Source organism: Oncorhynchus keta, chromosome 10 (assembly GCF_023373465.1).
Source record: "Oncorhynchus keta strain PuntledgeMale-10-30-2019 chromosome 10, Oket_V2, whole genome shotgun sequence".
Lineage (NCBI taxonomy): Eukaryota > Metazoa > Chordata > Actinopteri > Salmoniformes > Salmonidae > Oncorhynchus > Oncorhynchus keta.
Genome location: NC_068430.1, coordinates 35,994,329 through 36,020,514, shown reverse-complemented (window position 1 = coordinate 36,020,514; position 26,186 = coordinate 35,994,329). Strand labels below are relative to the sequence as shown.

Genomic DNA, 26,186 nt, shown 5'->3' with positions numbered 1-26,186 from the left:
TAAATCCTAGCTGTATTACTTCATCTGTTCTCCTCTCTGGAAAACAGGCTACCAGTGTGACTGTGAGAACTGGCAGTAAATGTAGAATTGTTTGAGCAATTTAACACCATTTTGAGCAGCTTTATTCTGAAATGTATACTGATTATTCTGGGGGAAGGGGTTAATGGTCTAAAGAGGATATAGCCTAATATTTGCTTACACACTTAGAATGCCATTTTAGTAATTTCATTCTCAACTACTCAAGGAAGTTATTCTGTAAAAAAAAGGAAATTAATGCAATTTCAGGTTAATTCCCTAAAGACGTGGCTTAAGGATATTGTGGGCACTTATGTAATAAACTAGTCATTAAGGCAATGTCTGCAATACCTCTTATTTTCTGGAAAGCAACTAGTCCAAACAATATATCCTTTTTGGCTGCCAGTCTTTATTGTATTTCCAATCCAAATAATTCTCAATTAAAAACAAATATTGCAACAGTTACGTCCCTATTTTTGAAATAGTGATTATTTACATCTATTCAAGATATTGACGCTCAAATTGCTCATGAGGATTGTAAAGAAAAGCAACTAATCCAATCTGTTTTGGACAGCTGGATGCCTTTTTCACTTGCTATAGAATATTACAGATATGGTGTAAAGCTTTTCTATTCATTGACATAAATATGGTTATATTAATCATGTAATCATCTCAGGAGGGCATAATCAGAGGGACCAACCAGCAAACAGATCATTTGCAGTCCTATAAGACATTTACATGCTTTTGTGCCACATGGAAAAAGCACAGGACAAATGCCAGAGCTAGAATTTATCTTAGGGGAAATCCATCCATGAAGTAGTTACTGGTATCTTGTATCAACCTTTACAAGACACTTAGCAACACAGTGAAATTCAACAGAAGGGTGCTGAATCTGGAGAAGGTATCAGAGGCACTGGTTCCTGACATGTATTGTGTTGCCGTCACCAGCCCCCCACAAGCCGAGCAGCTGTTACTGAAGACTTCTAGTATTTAATGGGACACATGTCTCAGTGAAGAATATAGAGCTACGTAGCTAGCAACAGTCCGACAGCATACAAGCAGATCGATTTATAGGAGTCCTTTTTCCATCCATTGACGAGCAAGATGTCATGTCATAATTAGATATTTTATTTAACAGCTGATTGGTTGTCTGAGAGTCCATTGTGGGAGAACATGGCTGCAGGCAAACTGGGGAAGCCTTTAAGTTATTGCCGTCCAAATTCTATTTGACAATGGATTGGAGACTTATCATGAACTTATCATGAACAGCAATAATTTCAAGTCTTTTCATACATGTTAGATTTCAATGCGGGACTGTAATACCACAGGACAGGTAGTCTAAGGACAAGCCATAGCTGGCAGTCGGAGGGTCCATTCAGTAAGCAATCAAATATGCTTGGAAGTACAGCCATATTATCTGGAAATGTATGAGTGGTCAGGGCCTTGCCACGTGTCATTCATAGATGTATTATTCCAGATGCAACTGAAGGAAACCTTAGTGCTTCCTTTTTGAAAACAGGTTGCAGGATTAAAAAGGCCGCTGTTTCGTTTGCGTAACGAGGGGGTGTGCAGCACATCTTTAGCAGGATGAGACGTATCTCATAGAGCACGGGGAAGGGGGGGTATGAGCGAGACAGCATTAGCATGCCTGGCTTCATAAAGAGCAGGCGCTAAGGTCTGACTGAAGTCACGTCTCTGAAAATGAAGCCTCTGCCACAGCATACATCAAGGCACAGTAAACAGGACCTTAAGGGAACACCATATACTGTGGAAATGACCTGCAGGCCAACCCAGAGGCAGACTAGAATGAAGGGGCCTGTGTGTGTTTCTGTAGCAGATGGAACACCTCCAATGTGCCTTTCTGACTGGATCCATTCTTCACAGGAGGCAGAAGGTCACAGGATCCATCAGTGTCATGTGTTGAATTCTGTGTACATCTCAATGTTAAATACAAATTTGCATAAATTCACCCCTGCCCTGGAGGGTTATCATCACATACACAAATCAGAGACAACTCAAGGGCATGTTTCCCCTTTCCCCCCCCATGTCTGTCAATGCAGTTGGTACATTTCTTTAGAATGTACAACTTGGAACGCTTTGGTAGAAACAAGATGTGGATTTGTTTTTTTATTTATTTTTTTACTTTTCTAGTGGGTAAACAGAAAAGTTTGCGTTAATAATACTTATGCATTTTAGTGCACTTCTAACATTCTGTTCGTCCAGTGAGAATTCTAAGCCTTTTTATATTCCTCTTTATTTATTTAAACTAATCAACTTGATTTCACACATCAGCAGGCCACCGGCTCCAGGGAGGAAGTCTCTCGGGTCAAGCATCTAACAAGGCTTTTGGCTCTTGGTGACGACGTATGAGCAAAACAAAAAAAACAAAAGGGGTGCTGGGTTGGGGGGAGTTAATAATATTGACTCAGATGTCTTATGTCACTGAAGTAGCTTGGTGTGTGCATCAACAAAGTGTGTTTTTTCTTCTTCTTCAGTGCGTGTCCTTGAGCATCAGCGCTGCTCAGTTGGTATCCATGTGATCGTCGGCGGCCGTGGCGCCACCTAGAGGAGAAGAGGGCGGAGGCTTGGCGGGGACGTCACCCGCATCTCTGCGTTGGTAAAATAGCACGTAGGCTGCTTTTGTCTGTGGAAGGGATAGGGGATAGTTACACCACAGCAACACTGACACTCAACACCAAAGGACATGAAGTCAACGGAGAGCCATCATCACTGCTGACATTGGACACATAGAACAAATAGTTTTACAGGTAATAACAAGTCCCACATCAGAAATGTTTATAACCAACATTTCAAAAAACAACAAGGGCTATTCAGACCACTTGACTTTTTCACATTTTGTTTCAGCCTACTTCTAAAACCATCAATCTAAATCAATATCAGATAATGAAAGCAAAAACAGGTAAAAATTAAAAATGTAAAAATAATAATATATATAATTTACACACACATATATATATTATATTTACATAAGTATTCAGACCCTTTATTATAGCCGAGTCTTCTTGGGTATGACGCTACAATCTTGGCACACCTGTATTTGGGGACTTTCTCCCATTCTTCCCTGCAGATCCTCTCAAGCTCTGTCAGGTTGGATGGGGAGCGTCACTGCACAGCTATTTTCAGGTCTCTCCAGAGATGTTTGACCGGGTTCAAGTCCGGGCTCTGGCTGGGCCACTCAAAGACAGACTTGTCTCAAAGCCACTCCTGCGTTGCTTTGGCTGTGTGCTTAGGGTCGTTGGTCTGGTGGAAGGTGAACCTCCGTCCCAGTCTGAGGCCCTGAGCGCTCTAGAGTAGGTTTCCATCAAGGATCTTTCTGTACTTTGCTCCGTTCGTCTTTCCCTTGATCCTGACTAGTCTCCCAGTCTCTGCCGCTGAAAAACATCCCCACTGCATGATGCTGCCACCATGCTTCACCATAGGGATGGTGCCAGGTTTCCTCCAGACGTTAACGCTTGGCTTTCAGGCCAAAGAGTTCAATCTTGGTATCATCAGAACAGAGTATCTTCCCCAGATCTGTGCCTCCACACAATCCTGTCTCGGAGTTCTATGCACAATTCCTTCGACCTCATGGCTTGATTTTTGCTCTGACATGCACTGTCAACTGTGGGTGTGTGCCTTCCCAAATCATGTCCAATCAATTGAATTTACCACAGGTGGATTCCAATCAAGTTGTACAAACATCAAGGATGATCAATGGAAACAGGATGCACCCAAGCTCAATTACAAGTCTCATAGCAAAGGGTCTGAATACTTATGTAAATAAGGTATTGAGCTGACAAGGCAAACATCGGTCATTCTGCCCCTGAGCAAGGTAGTTCCCTGGGGGCCAATGACGTAGATGTCAATAAAGGCAGCCCCCCCTCTCTGATTTAAAGGGGTTGGGTTAAATGCAGAAGACACATTTCAGTTGTACAACTGACTAGGTATCCCCCTATATTTCTGTTTAATTTTTAAAACATTTGCAAACATTTCTTAACCTGTTTTCACTTTGTCACTATGGGGTATTGTGTGTAGACTGATGAGGATTAGTATTGATTGAATCCATTTCAGAATAAGGCTGTAACGTTACCATGTGGAAAAAGTCTAGGGGTCTGAATACTTTCCGAATGCACTGTATACAGTTACACATGAACGGAAGGTTTGAAGCGGTTCACTCACCACAATCTGATCCTCAGAGGCAGCCGATACACTACTGTCATCAAAGTAATGCCACTTCCCATCAGCTTTGTTCTTGCCATAAGCTGTGTCTGAAGGTACAAGATATTGGAGGAACATTAGAAAACTACATCATGGTCAGGGAGGTCTAAAGTTGAGCTGGGATGAATAGCTGATGAACTAGTTAACACTAGCAGGCCTGGTTAGTCACCACCAAACAAGAGCTTGGCCAAAATACATGAAAAGGTTTGAGGAAATAGAAATTGATCAAGTTCACACTTCATGCCATGTAAGTGGGAACCAACAGTCAAAACACCACTGACTGTTTTGCCAACTGAAATTTGACCTGCTTCAGGTTACCAGGTACTAAAACAAATAGTTTTACCAGCAGATAGTATTATGCAGATAGCATGGCTGGACCTTGCCATTCTGCCACCATGAGCAAGACTAAGACTTATCAAGGCCTTTATTTATCAGAAATTCCTTTAAGACAATACGGACACCCTGGTGTAAGTTATTATCTAGGTCTGAGAGTCTGCATTAAGGATAGACCTGGGTGTTACTGGCAGAAGCAACCATTACTCACAGTGGCCTCCTCCCATTCCTCCATAGTGGTTGGAGACAGCAATTAGGTCATAAACATAGGGTCCGGCCTTTGGGTCACACACAAACTCAGACATGTTCAGGTCCCTGTGTGGAGAGAGAAGACGTCATTAGCAAAACCTACTACTACACATTACATACACACAAACACAGGGCTGTACAGAAAACCATGTTAATTTTTATCAAGTGTGATTCATCAACAGACTGGCTTTCTTGATGTCTATAGTATTCTTTCTGGTATGCAATCTGGTTTCCGCTCAGGTTATGGATGTGTCACTGCAACCTTAAAGATCCTCAATGATGTCACCATTGCCCTTGATTCTCTCATCCATTTATATGCAGATGATAGTCTCATACTCAGCTGGCCCCTCCCTGGATGTTGTATTAAATGCTCTACAACAAAGCTTTCTTAGTGTCCAACAAGCTTTCTCTACCCTTAATCTTGTTCTGAACACCTCCAAAACAAAGGTCATGTGGTTTGGTAAGAAGAATGCCTCTCTCCCCACAGGTGTGTTTACTACCTCTGAGGGGTTTAGAGTACTTGGGAGTATGGCTAGACAGTACACAGTCTTTCTCTCAGCACATATCAAAGCTGCAGACTAAAGTTAAATCTAGACTTGGTTTCCTCTATCGTAATCGCTCCTCATTCACACCAGCTGCCAAACTAACCCTGATTAAGATGACCATCCTACCCATGGTAGATTACGGAGACATCATTTATAGATCGGCAGGTAGGGGTGCTCTCGAGGGGCTAGATTTTCCTCACCAGTCGGCCAATGCTCCTTATAGGACACATCACTACACTCTTCTCCTCTGTAAACTGGTCATCTCTCTATACCTGTCACAAGACCCACTGGTTGATGCTTATTTATAAAACCCTCTTATGGCTCACTCCCTCCTATCTGAGATATCTACTGCAGCCCTCATCCTCCACATACAACACCCGTTCTGCCAGTCACATTCTGTTAAAGGTTCCCAAAGCACACACATCCCTGAGTCGCTCCTCCTTTCAGTTTGCTGCAGCTAACAACTGGAACAAGCTGCAAAAAACACTCAAACTGGACAGTTTTATCTCAATCTCTTCATTCAAAGACTCAATCATGGACACGCTTACTTACAGTTGTGGATGCTTGTATTGATGTCTCGACATGTGTTGCTACCATTTTTGTTATTGTGTTGCCATCTTCTTAGGTCTCTATGTAGTGTTGTGTGTATTGTCCTACATTTATATACATTATTATTATTAAAAAATAATAATAATCCCAGCCCCCGTCCCCGCAGGAGGTCTTTTGTCTTTTGGTAGGCCGTCATTGTAAATAAGAATTTGTTCTTAACTGACCTGCCTAGTTAAATAAAATTAAAGTTTATACTGAACATGTCATCAACACTGAACCCAGTGTGGAGGATGGTAGTCAGCTAGCGCTTCAGCTGATACACTGGTGCGAGAGGTGAGGTACAATAGATGGCTTTGTCGGTCTCAACCATCCTCAGTAAGCATGAGTCAGGTTCTTGGAAGCTGCAGGGCTTGTCTAGGTCAGTTACATTTAATTCCTGGCTTCCTGGTTCCTGCTGGATAATGTGACTCAGTAGAGATCAGAGTACACAGCACAGGGAGGCTCACTGGCATTCAGCCAGACAACCCCCACACAGGTAGCTTTTATATAACATTATTTCAAATGGCTTCTTGTCCCAACCTGGAGAATAACCTGAGTATTCTGCTAATGGAAAATACATTCAAATGACCCTGGTTTAGTTTAAAGAGCCTTTTGTGATGGTTAAATTCCTCGTGTAGTTGTTACCCAATGTAACTATACCACAGATGCTATTTTTGTCTGTTGGAGCTTGACGTCAGTTTCTCTGACAGTTGAGACTACTCAAATGTGACCACGACTTCCTCAAATGGACAAAGGCCTTGTGTATTGTACGTGTGTGTGTGTACACACACAGGGTTGGGGAGAAGTAAGGAATACCAACCAACAAAAAAAAGAAGAGAAAAAAAAGGGTAACTCATTTGTTACGTTACCAGCAAAAATAATGTAATCAGATTAGATACTTTTGAAAAACTAGATTACTTCCAAGGATTACTTTTAAATTCAGAAAGGATGTTTGCACATTTTTTGTAATTTCTCGGTTTCTCAAAGACATTGAAATCAGCATTGAAAATAGGCACAAGTTTAAGTTTGTTCCACCTGAGCGAGAAAAGAGCAGGAATAGGCTTTGGTATGTTATAGTCCAAGCTATGTCCAATTGTGCAACTGCTGTCAATATCCAAAGATTATCCAACTTGAATAAACGCTTGGAGGTAAGGACGACAGCAGTGTAGTCTACAGCGATACGGACCACTTATTATTGATATCTACATAGCGCATTGATGTGAGTCACACTACTGCTCTCTCATTTAGATATTTGCGCCTTACGGATTGTGGTTGTTGTGGATGGCTGTTCACAAATCTAAATGTGTATTTGACCCCAATAATGGTTGAATTCAAGAAAATTAAGCTGCCTATCAATCACTGGTTTTTGAAACTAGTTAACAGCCAGTGAAAGATGCGCTCTTGCAACAGCTGCACAGTGCAGATCCCAGTCTATGGAATAAAAGTGGGGCTAATATTGCTCAATCTAATTAATGCTGATTAAATAATAAATCCATAGGCCTAATGGACACATGCTCAAACACACACTTTTGATAGACTTAAAGGGGCAATCTGTAGTTGCTACATCCATTTATGGACATATATAATATATAAAGATAATATTCTGATTGAAATGATATGTAGTAGAAAGCGATGGGTTAAAAGAAGCCTACATATCCAATATTTTATGTAAAATTTAACATGCATATGGTCAGCTATGTAAACTTTAACATTACAGGATAAATAAATAGATATCGTTCAATTAATAACATACATTTTAGTTTTCTAATGCCTTTTAAGGAGAAAGTAATCTAAAAGTAACTGAATGTAAATCAGATTATGATACTGAGTTTGGGTAATCCCAAAAATGACATTACTGATAACAATTCTGGACAAGTAACTAGTAACTAGCATTTAAAAGTGACTTTCCTTAACCTGGTCATTCACACACTAGATTCATTTCAGGGGGTGCTGTTTGGATGGCAACACGTCTCCATCTTGGCACTCTCCCTCAAATTGTAAAAGAAAATATATATATTTTGGAAGCTATAGAAATGCATTTATTAATGTCCACATTTGTTTTTGCCACTGACTATTAGACACATTAATGCATATGTTTTACTTATACTATGTGAGCTAAACAAAATAAAATAAAATAAATCTTAAATCCATGTAATTTTGTCGTTGAAACATTTAATTGAAATACTGTAGAATTCCATTTATTCTTATGGAGGACTGCTTCTTCTATGCCTCATTGGCCAACACAGCAAACCAGGGTTTCTATAAATCTAGCAAACCAGCACCCTCTAGTGTAAAGCTGTCAATTCCTTGGGTCCATAAAAGTTGACGACAAAACAAAAGGATGCTTTCATTGTTTGACCTCTCAATGTACAAAGAATAAAGAGTATAGACAATGTCCATCTCAATGTGAATCATTGTTGATAAAATAAATACAAAAAGGACCCATGTCAGTTAGAACTTTTCCACCTCTTGGCATAGTGCGGTCTGTACCTGACAGGGAAGTCCACCACCGTGTCCAGCTTGTCCCTCCAGCAGCGATTGTAGGAAAAACGCTTCAGGTGGACCACCAGGATGCGAGGCAAAGACCACAAGTCAAACTTCTTTGTGGCCTGTTGGTGCTTCTTACAGGTGGGGCAATACCTATGTGAACAAGTGAAGAATCATTGATTTCAGTAGAACATAAAAACAGCATTCAAATTCACCACAGAACGTAGTGGTTTCAACAGCGTAGGGACTAGTGTATCTTGTTGAGCCTGTAAGACAGTGCTGTAGTGATGGTGGGTCTCACCATGGGTCGTGCTCTCCTAGTGTCTCCATGGTAGTGAAGAGCTCAATGCATTCCCTCAGAGCCACCGTGGCCTTCTTCTTCGGGGCCTGGAGCATGCTCTCATGCTTCTCATATGCCTACAGTACAGAGGATACAGGACTGAGTCACAGGCATACACACCGTATAGACATAGCCAGGTACACATGCCATGAAATAATTAAAATGGTGGGCTTTTTTTTTTTTTCAGGTAACAATGTAAAATGCCAAAGCCTGCCACCTTACCCTCCAACGGAGACGTTTCTTTATTAGTGCCTAAATGTTATTTTATCTACTGTACAGTTTTGTTTATGCATATATGTGTATAGATGAATGTACACTGAACATATAAAATGTAACAATTTAAAAGATTTTACTGTTTACAGTTCACATAAGGAAATCAGTCAATTGAAATACATCCATTGGGCCCTAATCTTTCGATTTCACACGACTGGGAATACAGACATGCATCTGTTGGTCCGATAGCTTAAAAAAACAAAAAATATATAATAATAATAATAATGGCGTGGATCATAAAACAAGTCAGTATCTGGTGTGACCAACAGTGCAACATCTCCTTTGCATAGAGTTGATCAGGCTGTTGATAGTGGCCTGAGTAATGTTCTCCCACTCCTTTTCAATTGCTTGGATTAGTTGCTGGATATTGGTAGGAACCGGAACATGTTTTTTATTTAACCACACAAGTCAGTTAATAAATTCTTATTTACAATGACGGTCTACCAAAAATGTCTCCTGTGGGTACGGGGGCTGGGATTCAAAATAAAAATATAGGACAAAGCACACATCGTGTCAAGAGAGAGAACACTACATAAAGAGAGGCCTGAGACAACCTAGCAAGGCAGCAACACATGGTACAAACATTATTGGGAACATACAACAGCAAAGGGCAAGAAGGTAGAGAAGGTTTTCATACACGTCAATCCAGAGCATCCCAAACATGCTCAATGGGTGACATGTCTGTGTATGCAGGCCGCTTCCAGGAATTGTGTACAGATCCTTGCGACATGGGGCTGTGAATGATCATGTTGAAACATGAGGTGATGGTGGCGGATGAACACTACAACAATGGGCCATTGATAAAATGCAATTGTGCTCGTTGTCTGTAGCTAATGCCCATCTATACCATAGGCCACTACCACAAAGAGTACACTTCTCCAGCATGCCAGTGGCAATCGAAGGTGAGCATTTTCCCACTGAAGTCGGTTACAACTCCAAATTGCAGTCATGTCAAGACCCAGGTGAGGACGACAAGCACGTAGATGAGCTTCCCTGAAACAGTTTGACAGAAGTTCTTTGGTTGTGCAAACCCAGTTAAATCAGCTGTCCGAGTGGATGGTCCCAGACAAACCCACAGGTGAAGAAGCCGGATGTGGAGGTCCAAGGCTGGTGTGGTTACACATGGTCTAGGGTTGAGGCCAGTTGGACGTACTGCCAAATTCCCTAAATTGACGTTGGAGTTGGCTTAAGGTATAGAAATTAACATTCCATTCTCTGGCAACAGCTCTGGTGAACATTCCTGCAGTCAGCATGCCAAGTGCACGCTCCCTCAAAATTGAGACATCCGTTTCATTGTGTTGTAGGACAAAACAGCGCATTTTAGAGTGTCCTTTTATTGTCCCCAGCACAAGGTGCACCATTGTAATGATCATGCTGTTTAATCAGCTTCTTGATATGCCACGCCTGTCCGGTGGATGGATTATCTTGGCAAAGGAGAAATGTTCACAAACCGGGATATAAACAAATCTGTGAACAACATTTTTGAGAAATATGTTTGTGCATATGGAACATTTCTGGGATCTTTTACTTCAGCTCATCACAAATGGGACCAACACTTTACATATAGATTTTTGTTATGTGTATAATAACTGACACCAATAATCAAGGGTCAGGATAATGCAGGATTCAGCATTTTTCATACAGAAAAGTAAAGTTAAAACGAAGCGTTTTGCAAACTGCTTGGCTTCAGGTTCACTTCAAATCATTAATGTAAATTGAGGAATTTAGCGCTTCAGTAGCACTTCACTCAGATGAAATATACACTAGACACACACTGCATCCAGAAAGTATTCAGACCCCTTAACATTTTCCACAATGTTAGGTTACAGCCTTATTCTAAAATTAATCAAATAAAACAATTATCTACAGACAATACCCCATAATGAAAGTGAAAACAGTTGTACAATTCTGCAAATGTATTAAAATAACAGAATTAACTTATTTACCTAGGTGCTATGAGACTCAAAATTGTGCTCAGGTGCATCCTGTTTCCATTAATCAATCTTGAGATGTTTCTACAACTTGTTTGGAATCTAACTGTGGTAAATCCAATTGATTGGACATGATTTGGAAAGGCACACACCTGTCTTTATTAGGTCCCACATTTGACAGTGCATGTCAAAGCAAAAACCAAGCCATGAGGTCAAAGGAATTGTCCGTAGAGCTCTGAGACAGGAGTGTCGAGGCACAGATCTGGGGAAGAGTACCGAAAAAATGTCTGCAGCATTGAAGATCCCCAAGAACATACTGGCCTCCCTCCATCATTCTTAAATGAAAGAAGTTTGGAATCACCAAGACTCTTCCTAGAGCCGGCCGCCCAGCCAAACTGAGCAATTGGGGGAGAAGGGCCTTGGTCAGGGAGGTAACCAAGAACTCGATGGTCACTCTGACAAAGCTCCGGAGATCCTCTGTGGAGATGGGAGAATCTTCCAGAAGGACAACAATCACTGTATCACTCCACCAAATCAGGCTGTTATGGTAGTGGCCAGATGGATGCCACTCCTCAGTAAAAGGCACATGACAGCCCACTTGGTGCTGGCCAAAAGGCTCAAAGAGAACTGACCATGAGAAACAAGATTATCTGGTCTGATGAAACCAAGATTGAACTCTTGGTCTGAATGCCAAGTGTCACATCTGAAGGAAACCTGGCCTCATCCCTATGGTGAAGCACGGTAGTTGCAGGATCATGCTGTTTTTCAGCAGCAGGGACTGGGAGGATCTAGGGAAAGATGAACGGAGCAAAGTACAGAGATCCTTGATGAAAACCTGTTCCAGAACGCTCAGAACCTCAGACTGGAGAGAAAGTTCACCTTACAACAGGACAACAACCTTATGCACACAGCCAAGACTACGCAGGAGTGGCTTTTGCACAAGTCTCTGAATGTCCTCGAGTGGCACAGCACGAGCGGATTTGAACATCTCTGAACAGTATAGGTCAACTTATGATTTTTCAACGCCGATACCAATTATTGGAGGACCAAAAAAAGGTGATACCGATTTTTATATATTTTTAATAATGACAACAATACTGAATGAACACTTATTCCAACTTAACATAATGGATTATATCCATTTTTTTTTTCACACAGGCGCATAGAACAGGACTGCAGAGTGCTGAAGTACGTAGGAATCGTCTGTCCTTGGTTGCAACACTCTACCGGGTTCCAAACTGCCTCTGGGAAGCACAATAACTGTTTTTGTCAGGAGCTTCATGAAATGGGTTACCATGGCCGAGCAGCCGCACACAATCCTAAAATGCACAATGCCAAGCGTCAGCTCTTGGTTAAAAGCTCGCCGCCATTGGACTCTGGAGCAGAGGAAACGCGTTCTCTGAAGTGAGGAATCACGCTTCACCATCTGTCAGTCTGACGGAAGAATCTGGGTTTGGAGGATGCCAGGAGAACGCTACCTGCCCCAAAGCGTAGCGCTAACTAAGGTTTGGTGGAGAAGGAATAATAGTCTGTGGCTGTTTTTAATTGTTTGAGCTAGGCCTCTTAGTTCCAGTGAAGGGAAATCTTCACGCTACAGTATACAATGACATTCTAGACGATTCTGTGCTTCCAACTTTGCGGCAACAGTTTGGGGGAAGGCGCTTTCCTGTTTCAGCATGATAATGCCCCAGTAAACAAAGCGAGGTCCATAGAGAAATGGTTTGTCGAGATCATGGTGGAAGAACTTGACTGGCCTGCACAGAGCCCTGACCTCAACCCCATCAAACACCTTTGGGATGAATTGGAACGCCGACTGTGAGCCAGGCTTAATCGCACATCAAGTCTCCGCAGCAATGTTGCAACATCCAGTTGCCTTCCCAGAAGAGTAGAGGCTGATGTAGCAGCAAAGGGGGTACCAACTCCATATTAATTACCATGATTTTGGAATGATGTTCGACGAGCACTTGTCCACATACTTTTGGTCATGGAGTGTATTTGCTCTCCTCATTGCATCACCAGACAGCACTCTGACTGATGTGGACTACTTCTCTCTGGTGTAGTTTTTGTCCGATAGAAAATTCAAATGCGAGATGAACTTCAAACAAACATTAGGAAATGTCGCTGGCTACATTCTGTCTATTATACACAGAAATATGATGGCCATGCATTGTTTTTTTGCAAAAAAATATCTTGCTTTTTCCATTGTGAGCTAATTTACTTGTGGCTGCTAGCAAAATAGCTTTGCACTTCTTTGTCTGTTGACATCTGACTTTGTACTAAACTATCGTGGCACACCTCTTTTTTATTTATTATTTATTGAAGCAAAAACAATAACACTACTTTCAATATCAAACGCAGATTTATTGATGTCTGTGTATTGTAAAGGCAGATTTATAACAGCTAATGCAACCCTTAATAGATTATGTAATGTATTATCGATGACGCCAAAGGAAATACTGTACCATGTTTGACTATCATTGTTTTTAGTGTCTCAAAACTCAATAGGAGTGGTCCACAATGTTTTTTGTATTGGCAATTATGGTATCATTTTTCAATCTCTAACTCATCCACGACGCCAGGACAGCGGAGTCAATCACCACCTTCCGGAGACTCCTGAAACCCCACCTCTTTAAGGAATACCTAGGATAGGATAAGTAATCCTTCTCACCCCCCTTTAAGATTTAGATGCACTATTGTAAAGCGACTATTCTACTGGATGTCATAAGGTGAATGCACCAATTTGTAAGCCGCTCTGGATAAGAGCGTCTGCTAAATGACTTAAATGTAAATGTAAGAAGGGCTTTGGGTCCACCCGATCAAGTCAACTGAAAGTGTACTGACCTCTGCTTCCTGATCGTCATAACACAGTTTCTTTGAGTCCGAGTCCCAGTCGATCGCCACTGTGGAATGTGCTACGGGGGAGATAAGGTGCTTTGGTCAGCTTGCAACTCACATCTAAAGCCGGTTCTCTAATTCAAGAAACATTGTAAATCACCTGGGACTTCTGAAAAACAAGTTTCAACTTTTCTTTCCAAGACGTTTTTTAAACTGGTTGAAGCACTCAAAAGTTAAATGGGAGACTAAATACTAACTATTTAGTTTGAGGATGTTTCCGTCGCAAGGCAGTGGACTGATGTTGGCCGTTCCGTAAGAGTTGACCATGCTGAAGGAGAACAGTTTGGGCGGGGTGCTGGAGCACGGCTTGGTTTTAGGGCCATTCTCCAGGTCTGAGGCGTCATCTTCCTCTGACTGTCCGTTCTCTGGCTCCGGACTCACCTGTTGATCCATGGCCTCCTCCTCGCCTGGAAGTTGGAAATCACACAAGCCATGTCAGACCATGGGAATGAAATAGGGCACATGTACATGAATGCAAAACTAAAAATGTGCTTGGTACTCATGCATAAGATAATAAACAATAAATATCATAATAAAGAAACTAATAGGTGTACGAGATGTAAGTAACTGTGCTGCCTTTAGACAGTCCGTGTTGTTGCTTACCTTCACACACCCCGTTCCCATTGGAGGTTCCTGAGTGGTTGCTGCTGTTGCTGGAGCTGCAGGATGCCCCGTCTGACAGGGGGCTACCACTCCCACTCGCTGCAGCGTTGCGATTGGAGGATGTTGCTGAGCACTCTGCTGCCTGGCTGCAGCTGGCGGAGGAGGCAGAGGCTGAGGCCCTCCCATCACCGGTGGAGCTTTGAGAGCGCGTCACGTAGCGCCTGGGTTGGGGGAAAGTTTTTTTCAATATTGTACATTTGAAAGGCCCAATGCATCCATTCCATCAATATAAAATACTTTTGGGGTAGCAATTAAGTACATTACTAGAATAGATATCCATTAAAATGTGCAAAAAATGTTTTGGGCAAAAAAGTTTCTCAAGAAAGTATTTTGGAAGTAGTCAGAGGGGAGGTGGAACCTGAAAACCAGCCGTTAATTGGCAGAGAGGTTTGAACTCTGTTATTGATATATTAACCAATTTACCACATGGTGATGTCACCATGGATAGCCGAAACTCCCGCCCATACAAACCTACTGATTAGAAGGTCCTATGTAGATTGTATTTTTCAACCAGCAACTATCAGGAATAACATTGATCAAATTGTGACACTTTCAGTGTTAGTTTCATCAGCTGTTGTACAATATTATACATAATAGAATCGACTGCACTGAGCCTTTAACGTTTTGCCACATGTGCAAAGCTCACGTTCCGCACATAACTACATGTTAAATATCTCAAGTCTGTGTGGGGCATACTGTACATATGATCACAAGTAGAAACAAAAGCAGGCCCACAGACACTGTACCCACCCGATCCTCTCCAGCACCTTCTCGTAGAGCATGTCAGCGGCCAAGTTCTGCCGGGGCACAGTGATGAGCAGGGGCTGGCCAAACAGCATGGTGCCTGTGGAGCCTCCTGTGTGCTTGGAGTGGCGCTCCCTGAAGTACACAGGCAGGTTCATACTCTCCGCATCCTCCTCCGCCACCTCATACCTGGACCACAAACATGGAGAATAATACAGTAGCATAACGGAGGTGTTTTTGTTAAAAGAAACACACAAAAATCATATTTCAACATCTTGTATATGTTGAGTATTTGTAGTGTTTACTGTGTGGTTATTCTAGAAACTCTTGGCTAACAAAGTGACTGGGTATGCGCAGACATCAACCACTGTTCAATATGTTATCTTCCAGTGCAAGAGAAGGGACAAGGCTTACACAAAGATGTCATCCTTCTCCATGATTTGGTTGAGGCCATCATCTCGTCTGTAGATCTTGTGGAACCGGTGATTGTAAACATCTGCCACCACCATCTAGGAGGACAGGAGAAAACATTTGTCAGGGGTCCCCAATTACATTCAGCCGTGGGATGATTTTTCCTTGAGCAGATGGTCAGAACTTAGTTATACATTATTTGTACACTGCAAATTGACCACAAGAATCCCAAACAGATATAGTATGACAAAAACGTAATCATTTCAAACCTTCCAATTGGATGCGATCACATATGCCTCTATTCATGAGTGGGAATAATTGAGAATAGATTTTCTAAATTAAAATCCCTTTGAGCTCATTCTGGGGATCTTTTTATTCATCAATGTTGTTTTCCCATAAATTTCAAAATAAATCACCTGTGAGCCAAATTTGGCCCGTGGGCCACCTATTGGGGATCCCTGATTTATGGTTCTCTCAACTGGAGTCACTTTATCAGACCCGTCAGTTGGGCAAAACGGCAAAACGTTAACCCTCAACCGAAGATAGTCTCACAAAAAAAAAACTTTACAAAGTATTAAATTAACTACACATTTATTTAAATCTTATCAAGTCATGAACAAAATGTCACCATGAGCTTGCTATAAAAATAGAGTCCAAAAGTAAAATGTCCCTTAATCAGCTCTCACATTCTCAGCAGGGATTCCAGAGAGCCGGGACAAGGCGCTGCACAGGTCTGTCACTGAGCCAAGCTTGGGGACAACCACTCGGTACTGGGGAAGACAAGGAGAGACGCACAGGGAGAGAAGAGATATTTTTACTTCTGTCTACTTGGATGTTAAGACCTCAGTAGGTGAACCGTGGCCAACTCTGAAATCGAAAACAGCACAGCAGCATGTACAAAGACTACTCAGTTTCTAGGTCCCCATTGAGACTGGTCTGGTATGCAAATGTTTGATTTACATTGCAGACAACGCAATATTGTTATTATGACAACAGTGTCCATCTCCATGGAGGGGTAAAAACAGTGCCCATCCAGTGTGTGTTACCTGCGTAGGTCTGGACTGGGGATCGATGCGGACCAAGAACACTTCCATGGTGCGGTCCTTCTTCATGGGCAGAGGCAGTGTGAGGTAGCAAAATGGGTCAAAGGTCACAGAGACCTTGGCACACTCTGGACACACCAGAGTGGATTTGAACAGGCCATGGAATATGTCCACGATGATGGAGTCATTGCGCAGGCGATGGTTAGTCCAGGCTTCCTTAGCTACAATCTGTTACACAGTAGAAGAAAACATTTGTACAGAGTTGATTTGTTGCAGTGTGTGTGTGTGTGTGTGTGTGTGTGTGTGTGTGTGTACCTCGTCTTTCCGGCCCCCTGCATCCTGCAGGGCCAGGTAAGGCTTCTTTTTAACGCGGTTCAGGTCTTCGTGAAGCCCATCCATCAGGAAGGCCAGCAGCTCCTGGGAGTCCTGCTGCTGGTAGCCTGAAAACTGGGGGGCGAAGCGGCCCACTTGGGTCTGGGATATAGGGGGAACACAGGGTGGCGGTTAGAAGACTGTGCAGCTTGTCAATCATGCATGTATTAAAGTAATTGTGACAGAGCAATGAGCATTGAACTATCTGCATGAGTTTGTCAGTCAGTAACTGACTGAGAAACTCCAGAGTTTAATTGGAGAAATCTACTGGTCAAAAAGAGGGCGAGGAAGGTGCACTATAAGACAACAACAATCACAGTAGCCTATAGAAATTCAGTCCTCTGTGTCTGTGGCGCGGCTTACTTTAAAGGTGCGGGGGGCCACGTAGCTGCTGCGGCTGAGCCACATCTGCTTGACCAGGTCTGCGTAGGACTCTGCAATCTCCCCCCTCATTCCTAATGGATTCTCCCGGTTGATTTCCGCCTCATACTGGTCATCTAGGAAGTATTCCGTGAGAGGGGACGCGTTGCTCAGGCACTGCAACAAAACAGTGAGGTGAGTAAGAGGGAAATATCAGTTCAAAGTGTGAGTGAGTGAGTGAGTGGTACCTGGAGGGCAGAGTTCATGAAGCAGGTGTTGCCTAGGTTACTGAGACCACAAAGGCCAGGTTGGGATGGTGACTCTCTGTAGTTGTAGGATGAGCTGTATGAGTTGTATCCTCCCAATCTGTAGAAAGAGTAAGGTTGAGTCCAGTGTATAACAGATCAAACATCAACAGACTGCATACATCTTCCTAAACATAAATGTTACTCCATTGAGCTGGTCTGACTAACTAGTGATATCCAAGTACTTTGCATATTGTGTCAGTGACAAAATCACAGTGTGCTTGCCTATTGCCAGAGGAGGTGCTGTTGTTCAGTGTACTTCCAGAGTTGCTGCTGTCCCCATTAGTTATTGTTGAGGAGATGGTTGCTGACGAGTTGGAGGAGAGCTTTGGGGAGGTAGTGAAATTCCTGGATGTGGCCGTACTAGATCTGAATAACAGGAACATAGACAACTTACTGGACAAGTTTCAGACATTTTGCGCAACCAGACATGATGGAACATAAGCCATTCTAATCCAAATGTACTAATTGCCACAAAGTCCTAGAACAGAGCAAGGGTAACCATAGACCGATGAACTTACTTTGGATGGGAGGCTTGTCTGGGCCACGTGCCGTCCTCATTCTTGCGTTCGATCACGAGCACCTGTGTGGGAAACAAGCCAGTGAGAGCCGTGCCACAAACACTAACCTCAGCTGAACCCAGCTAGTCTCATACAATCTTTCTGATCTCGTAAACTTACATAATTAAATGTATGTAAGCTTCTCAGACCCGGATGGTAGTACGAGGCTAGAACCCAGGTGACCTCAAAAACAACTATCATAACATAATCAATTAGCAGTTAATAACTGCTGGGTAACAAAACATGAGAGCAAAACAACATTAGGAATGTTGTGATCCCTAATGGAACTAATGGTAATCAAACGTAGCTACAATTTCAACTATTGGGAAGAACTGATGATATAAGTGATTAAGTATACAAACGTGACACCATTGCAGCTTCCCTTAAAAAATAATTATAGTGAAACCCCTGTGCTGTGTGCCCAATGAAGACAGAGCCAGTGGTCAAAGGGTCTAGCTGTGTGGCCTAGGAGTGAGTGAGCTGAAGTGGGGTGTTGGGATAGAGATAGTTCTCTACCTGGCCTTGGAAGAGACCAGCATCCTGCACGGTGCTGTCTGGCTTGTTCAGCTGCTCGTATGTGTTGCTCATGTATTTGTTCCACAGTCGAGTCTCCTTCCCTGTTGGGATCTCAAATAGCGACCGCATCTCCTTCTCTATGGTGTCTGGACAGGGCACACACACAAAATATTTAGCTAATCAAAAGTCAGAAGTGGCTGAATATGATACATATCTAGTTATTTGCTCTCTGGCCCACAGTACAGTAAACCTCCTTTACCTATAGTGTCAGCTTTGCTGAAATGACGTGTGATCACGTTGTCCATGTTGTCATTCTCACACAAGTTGAGCTCCAACAGATAGACCTCCACTTTACAGTGCTTGACAAACATGCCGTGTTCAACCACCTACGGAGAGAAAGAGCAAGGTTAGAGAGAGACTAAAGGAAAAGGGTGAATTTTTTAAAATAAATTCATAGCGTCACCTTTCTGACGATGGGCCGCTGGCCCTCAAGGCAACCATACCAGCAGACAAGCTTGTTCCACGCCTCAGTGGGCACAAGGACATAGTCCAGCTCATCTATAAGGTGCTCCTTCAAGATCTGGGTCTCATGGTCTGAGAAGAAATAGAGTAAAGGTAAGTTATGACATCAAGTATTTGGAGCGAGCAAGTATTGAGTGCTTGTTTATAACTAGTTGTGTAGAATCATGCTCACAGCAGAGACAGAAGAAAACACATTTGCATACTTCACAGATTAAGATACATTTCACACGGTGTAAGGCTGTGAAGAATGTGTCAGTGAATATGATGCCTGCATTACCTGAGAACAGGCCTGAGTTGTCAACAGGGCCGGGATAGAGACTGTGCTCTCCAACATTGTACATATCCCAGCTGTCAAATCCCACATACTTCTTCCACTGCTTAAACCACCTGCTATCAATCAGAAACCTGCAAAAAGTAGTGCCTTGGTAAGATACTGTATTGCGAGGAATGAGGCTGACAACTTGCAGATTAAAATAAATATCACACAAGGGTAAAAGTAATAATATATAAATGCCATTTAGCAGACACTTTAATCCAAAGTGACTTAGGTATGTGTGCACATATTTTATGTATGAGTGGTCACGGGAATCAAACCAACTACTCTCGCGTTGCCAGCACCATGCTCGGCCAACTGAGCTACAAAAGGAACTTGCATGCAGACAACTTGTTCCACTAGTTCCTACATTATGTCTAACAATGTTAGTATTCATGTCCAGTATTCACTTATTTGGAGTATTTCTCCATCTGTCAACATATAGTACCAGTCAAAAGTTTGGACAAACCTACTCCTTCAATCAAATTTCTTTAGAAAGCCCTTTTCTACATTAGCCAATGTCACAAAGTGCTGTACAGAAACCCAGCCTAAAACCCCAAACAGCAAGCAATGCAGATGTAGGAGCACAGTGGCAAGGAACAACTCCCTAGAAAAGGCCTGAACCTAGGAAGAAACCTAGAGAGGAACAAAGGGTTCCCTTTATTTTTACATTCAAGGGTTTCCTTTATTTTTATGCTGTAGAATAATAGTGTAGACATCAAAACTATGAAACACATATGGAATCATGTAGTAACCAAAAAAAGTGTTAAACAAATCAACATTTATTTTAGATTCTTCAAAGTATCCACCCTTTGCCTAGATGACAGCGTTGCACACTTGGCATTCTCTCAACCAGCTTTGCCTGGAATGCTTTTCCAACAGTCTTGAAGGAGTTCCCACATATGCTGAGCACTTGTTGGCTGCTTTTCCTTCACTCTGCAGTCCAACTCATCCCAAACCAATACACAGTGGTTGGAACCAAAAAAAATAAATCACACATTTGGACTCATCAGACAAAAGGACAGATTTCTACCGGTCTAATGTCCATTGCCCGTGCTTCTTTGCCCAAAAGCAAGTCTCTTCTTATTGGTGTCCTTCAGTAGTGGTTTCTTTGCAGCAATTCGACCATGAAGGCCCGATTCACGTTTATGTGTCTGTTACTTGAACTCTATGAAGCATTTACTTGGGCTGCAATCTGAGGTGCAGTTAATTCTGATGATCCTATCCTCTGCAGCAGAGGTAACTCTGGGTCTTCCTTTCCTGTGGTGGTCCTCATGAGAGCCTGTCATCATAGCGCTTGATGGTTTTTGAACAATTGCACTTGAAGAAACGTTCAGTTCTTGAAATTTTCGGCATTGACTTGCCTTCATGGTCTTAAAGTAATAGACTGTCGTTTCTCTTAGCTTATTTGAGCTATTCTTGTCATAATACGGACTTGGCCTTTTACCAAATAGGGATATCTTCTGTATACCACCCCTACCTTGTCACAACACAACTGATTGGCTAAAACGCATTAAGGAAATAAATTCCACAAATTAACTTTTAAACAAGGCACACCTGTTAATTGAAATGCATTCCAGGTTGAGAGAATGCCAAACATGTGCAAAGCTGTCATCGAAGGAAAGGGTGGCTACTTTGAATAATGTCAAATATATTTTGGTTAACATTTTTTGATTACTACATGATTCCATGTGTGTGATTTCATAGTTTTAATATTTTGAAAACATGTAGAAAATAGTACAAATAAAGAAAAACAATGGAATGAGTATGTGTCCAAACTTTTGACTGGCACTACACACTTAAAAGTATAAAATGCAACATGCATGTATAACATTGTTGGTGTCATGTTTCATGAGCTGAAATAAATGATCCCAGAAATGTTCCATACACACCAAATATTGTGCACAAATTTAAATTTGTTCACATCCCTGTTAGTGAGCATTAATCCTTTGCCAAAATGATCCATCCTCCGGACAGGTGTGGCATATCAAGAGGCTGATTAAGCAGCATGATCATTACATAGGTGCACCTTGTACCGGGGACAATAAAAGGCAACTAAAATGTGCAGGTGTCACAACACAATGCCACAGCTGTCCCAAGCTTTGAAGGAGCATGCAATTGGCATGCAGACTACAGGAATATCCACCAGAGCTGTTGACAGAATTGAATGTTCATTTCTCTACCATTAGCCGCCTCCAACGCCATTTTAGAGAATTTGGCAGTGTGTCCAACCGGCCTCACAGGACCTCCACATGCTCCACATGGGGCTTCTTCACCTGCAGGATCATCTGAGACCAGCCACCCGGACAGCTGATGAAACTGTGGGTTGGCACATCTATAAAATTTCTGCACAAACTGTCAGAAACCGCCTCAGGGAAGCTCATCTGCATGCTCGCCGTCCTCACCAGGGTCTTACCAGACTGCAGTTCTGCATCCTAACAGACTTCAGTGGGCAAATGCTCACCTTCGATGGCCACTGGAACACTGGAGAAATGTGCTGTTCACGGATGAATCCTGGTTTCAACTGTACAGGGCAGCTGGCAGACATCGTGTAGGGCGTCGTGTGGTAGAGTGGTTTGCTGATGTCAATGTTGTGAACCGAGTGCCCCATGGTGGCAGTGGGGTTATGGTATGGGCTGGCATAAGCTACAGACAACAAACAATTGTATTTGATCAATGGCAATTTGAATGCACAGCGATACCGTGACGAGATCCTGAGGCCCATTGATGTGCCATTCATCCACCGTCATCACCTCATGTTTCAGCATGATGATGCATAGCCCCATGTTGCAAGGATCTGTACGCAATTCCTGGAAGCTGAAAATCCCAGTTCCTCCATAATCACCAGACATGTCACCCATTGAGCATGTTCGGGATGCTCTGGATCAACGACTACAACATTATGTTCCAGTTAATGCCAATATCCAGCAACTTCGAGCAGCCATAGTAGAGTGGGACAACATTCCACAGGCCATAATCAACTCTATGTGATAGAGATGTGTCCCACTCCGAGGCAAGTGGTGGTCACACCAGATACGGACTGGTTCTGATCCACACCCATACCTTTTTTAAGGTATCTGTGACCAACAGATGCATATCTGTAATCCCAATCATGTGAAACACAGACTAGGGCCCAATTTATTTATTTCAATTTACTTATTTCCTTATTGTAAACTCAGTGAAATCTTTGGAATTGTTTCATGTCAAGTGTATATTTTTCAAAACACAGTCTTGTGCTCTAGGTCACATTCACATACAGTAAAAGTGAGCAAGGATGTCAATCTCAAATAATAATATCTTCCACTACATAAACTTGTTAGCAGGATTTCACATGGTCCAAAGCTCAGGCAGTGGGAAACTGTATTTGTAAGTATCTCCCTTTTTAGAATAGGAAAAAACTATCAAGTTACTAAATTAGCTAGGCTACTCAAAATGCGATACAAGGCACTGCAACTAAAGCCTTTATAATACCCATCTCAGATGGGTTCGAAATTAGGTCTAGAGTCAGCAAACTAGTCATTCAGATAGCCATAGGCCAATAGCTGCCTATTTATTCACATCTGACATTAACTTTACCATGTTCAGACAGGATGGGAGGCCAAAACAATGCAAGTTGTCTGGAGTCTAGCCCCAGGAACATATCAAACTTGTCATCAATCCCAACTAAAATGATTGGGGGTTTTTTAGCTCAAGGAAACATTGTGTGAATTCATCTAGCTAGATGTAAACATCATAACATTATATGACCCGGCAGACTACTTTCTCAACTCAAGACAATTGGTACTGTAATACCATTGTGGTTAGCCTAGCTCTTGCTGAGCCCATTGGTTGTTTCCCCTCCCTTGTTAGTCAGTACTGATTTTGCTAACTAACTTTAACAAAATAGATACAGGAAAGAGTTTAGTTTCCAAAGTTAAAACGTTGCAAATATTTTGCCTGGAAATCTGAGAAGGCCAGTCGCTGGTTGTTATCCAGTTCCAATGACAAAGCATTAGCTAGCTAGTAAGATAGCAAGCTAACTAGCTAGCATTAATTCGCAGTCACTCCACTTTATTGCATTGAAAAGGGGCCTTTGACTACACCTCGTCATGTCGTAGCTAGTTAGTCGGCTAGTACGCTAATGTGAGCAGACATGGCTAACTTGCGCAATGCCGTGGCTTGCTAGTGAACTAACCTTAGCTATTAACTACTACTACTACTACTACTACTACTACTACTACTACTACTACTACTACTACGTTGCAGTGGTCGAGAAAGTAAATATTGTCGGATGAGGAGACGTAACTAACGTTAGCATGTTCATTCCTGCCCTGGCCCAACAAATCAAACCATTTCCTGTTCAATGGGAACCGGTTTACCCGTCTAGTGACGGGCCTTTGCTATTGCTGGCTACTTTCAGTTCCCTGAAAGTAGATAGCTGGCTAGCATAGCAGCTATTATTGGTTAGCAAGCTAACGTTACATTCAAAACACATTACCACTCGTCGCCCTTTCGTAGAGTTGTTTTGAGAAGTGTTCCAATGCTCTGCTTTTGACTTTCGGTTGAAGGTGTCGGTATTTGAGCGGCTACCGGCTCCGGATCGGGGTCTGCCGCACTACCCGAGTCGGGTCCGCCTCCCTCGGCCATCATGCAATAAGTGAGCCAGAGTCGTGAACGCGCGGTAGAAGAACCGCGGATGCACGAGTACCAATTTGTCTTCGTGTGGCTTTCCGGCAGGCTCGACGCTATGTCGCATATTGCTGCCTTTCACAAAATTGCCTCGCCATCTAACCCTATATAGAGAAATAGTGTACAAAACATTAGAAACACCTTCCTAATATTGAGTTGTCCCCCCCCTTTTGAAGTCAATTCATCTGGGCATGGACTCTACAAGATGTTGAACGCGTTCAACAGGGATGCTGGCCAATGCTGACTCCAATGCTTCCCACAGTTGTGTCAAGTTGGCTGGATTTCCTTTGGGTGGTGGACCATTCTTGATACACATGGGAAACTTGAGTGTGAAAACCCCAGATGCCTTCCAGTTCTTGACACACTCAATCCGGTGTTCCTGGGGGTACTAAAATACCCCCTTCAAAGGCACAACTTTTGTCTTGCCCATTCATTCTCTGAATGGCACACATACACAATCCATCTCAGTTGTCTCCAGGCTCATCTACACTGATTGAAGTGGATTTATCAGATGACATCAATAAGGGATCATAGATTTCACCTGGATTCATCTGGTCAGTCTATGTCATGAAAAGAGCAGGGGTTCCTAATGTTTTGTGCACTCAGTGTAAATACCAATACTCGTTCCGACTACTTTGGCCCCAATAGATTCTACAGGCTGGAATCCCTTCTCTCAAAACCCCCTGTAGTTCTTCTGCACACAAATCTCTGATACCCCTAGACTTCTCTGCTTCTGTTACTATCAATTCAATCTTCTGGGATTTCCTTTCCATCTGTATGGTACAATTAATGACCATAGCAATAAAAGCCAAGAAGCCAACCTTACTAAAGCACAAACCTACTCACAGGGATCCTCCCTCGCCCTTTACCCACCATCATCTACTTTCCTCACTGCCTCAGCATATGACATTTTCAGCACTGCTCTAACCCTGGAAACTTCAATCTGTCTCACTCGCACAGGACCTTTCTGATCCCCAGCAACATGGCCAACCCCACAATGAAACACTCCACTTCTTGTACTGAGACTACACATTCCTTTGTTCCATGCCCTCCTGCACACTTCTCACACCTCGGAATCTCCCTCCTACATACTGCTGCAATATGACCATGAACTTGGCACCTGAAACACCATAGTGGGTTTGGAGTTCAGGAAACATGCACAGTACCAGGCAAAAGTTTGGACACACATACTCATTCCAGGGTTTTTCTTTATTTTGACTATTTTCTACATTGTAAAATAGTAGTGAACATATCAAAACTATGAAATAACACCTATGGAATCATGTAGTAACCAAAAAAGTGTTTTAAAAAATCTAAACATATTTTAATATTTGGCAAGAACAGCTCAAATAAGTAAAGAGAAACGACAGTCGATCATTACTTTAAGACATGAAGCTCAGTCAATGCAGAAATTTTCGAAAATGTTGAAAGTTTTTTCAAGTGCAGTTGCAAAAACTATCAAGAGCTATGATGAAACTGGCTCTCATGAGGACCGCCATCGGAAAGGAATGACCCAGAGTTGGCTGCAGAGGATAAGTTCTTTAGAGTTACCAGCCTCAGAAATTGCAGCCCAAATAAATGCTTCACAGAGTTCAAGTAACAGACACATCTCAACATCAGCTGTTCAAAGGAGACTGCGTGAATCAGGCCTTCATGGTAAAATTGCTGCAAAGAAACCCCTACTAAAGGACACCAATAAGAAGAAGAGACTTGCTTGGGCCAAGAAACACGAGCAATGGACATTAAACCAGTGGAAATCTGTCCTTTGGTCTGATGAGTCCAAATTAAATCATTTTGGTTCCAACCGCCATATCTTTGTGAGACACTGAGTAGGT

General features: G+C 42.5%; 1 protein-coding gene across 1 annotated transcript; it reads right to left on the bottom strand.

Annotated features, from left to right (window-relative positions):
- Nucleotides 1-404: 404 nt before the first annotated feature.
- Nucleotides 405-24,402, bottom strand: LOC118388612 (ubiquitin carboxyl-terminal hydrolase 4-like). The gene is made up of 22 exons (XM_035777837.2): nucleotides 24,161-24,402; nucleotides 19,648-19,775; nucleotides 19,312-19,442; nucleotides 19,108-19,234; nucleotides 18,849-18,994; nucleotides 18,294-18,355; nucleotides 17,998-18,141; nucleotides 17,716-17,833; nucleotides 17,471-17,644; nucleotides 17,051-17,209; nucleotides 16,739-16,963; nucleotides 16,379-16,462; nucleotides 15,696-15,790; nucleotides 15,288-15,470; nucleotides 14,478-14,698; nucleotides 14,072-14,281; nucleotides 13,821-13,891; nucleotides 8,737-8,852; nucleotides 8,439-8,588; nucleotides 4,778-4,881; nucleotides 4,195-4,283; nucleotides 405-2,659 (listed from the first exon to the last, which is right to left on the bottom strand). The coding sequence occupies exons 1-22, from the start codon at nucleotides 24,310-24,312 to the stop codon at nucleotides 2,537-2,539; spliced, it is 3,012 nt and encodes a 1,003-aa protein (XP_035633730.2). The 5' UTR covers nucleotides 24,313-24,402; the 3' UTR covers nucleotides 405-2,536.
- Nucleotides 24,403-26,186: the final 1,784 nt, after the last annotated feature.

What these genes read in the sequence shown, in the direction of transcription:
- LOC118388612 (XM_035777837.2), bottom strand. Translation starts at nt 24,312, where the DNA reads ATGATGGCCGAGGGAGGCGGACCCGACTCGGGTAGTGCGGCAGACCCC. An exon ending in CAACTCAGGCCTGTTCTCAG is followed by an intron (nt 19,443 to 19,647) that starts GTAATGCAGGCA and finishes ATTTCTTCTCAG; the next exon opens with ACCATGAGACCCAGATCTTG. An exon ending in CAGCAAAGCTGACACTATAG is followed by an intron (nt 18,995 to 19,107) that starts GTAAAGGAGGTT and finishes TGCCCTGTCCAG; the next exon opens with ACACCATAGAGAAGGAGATG.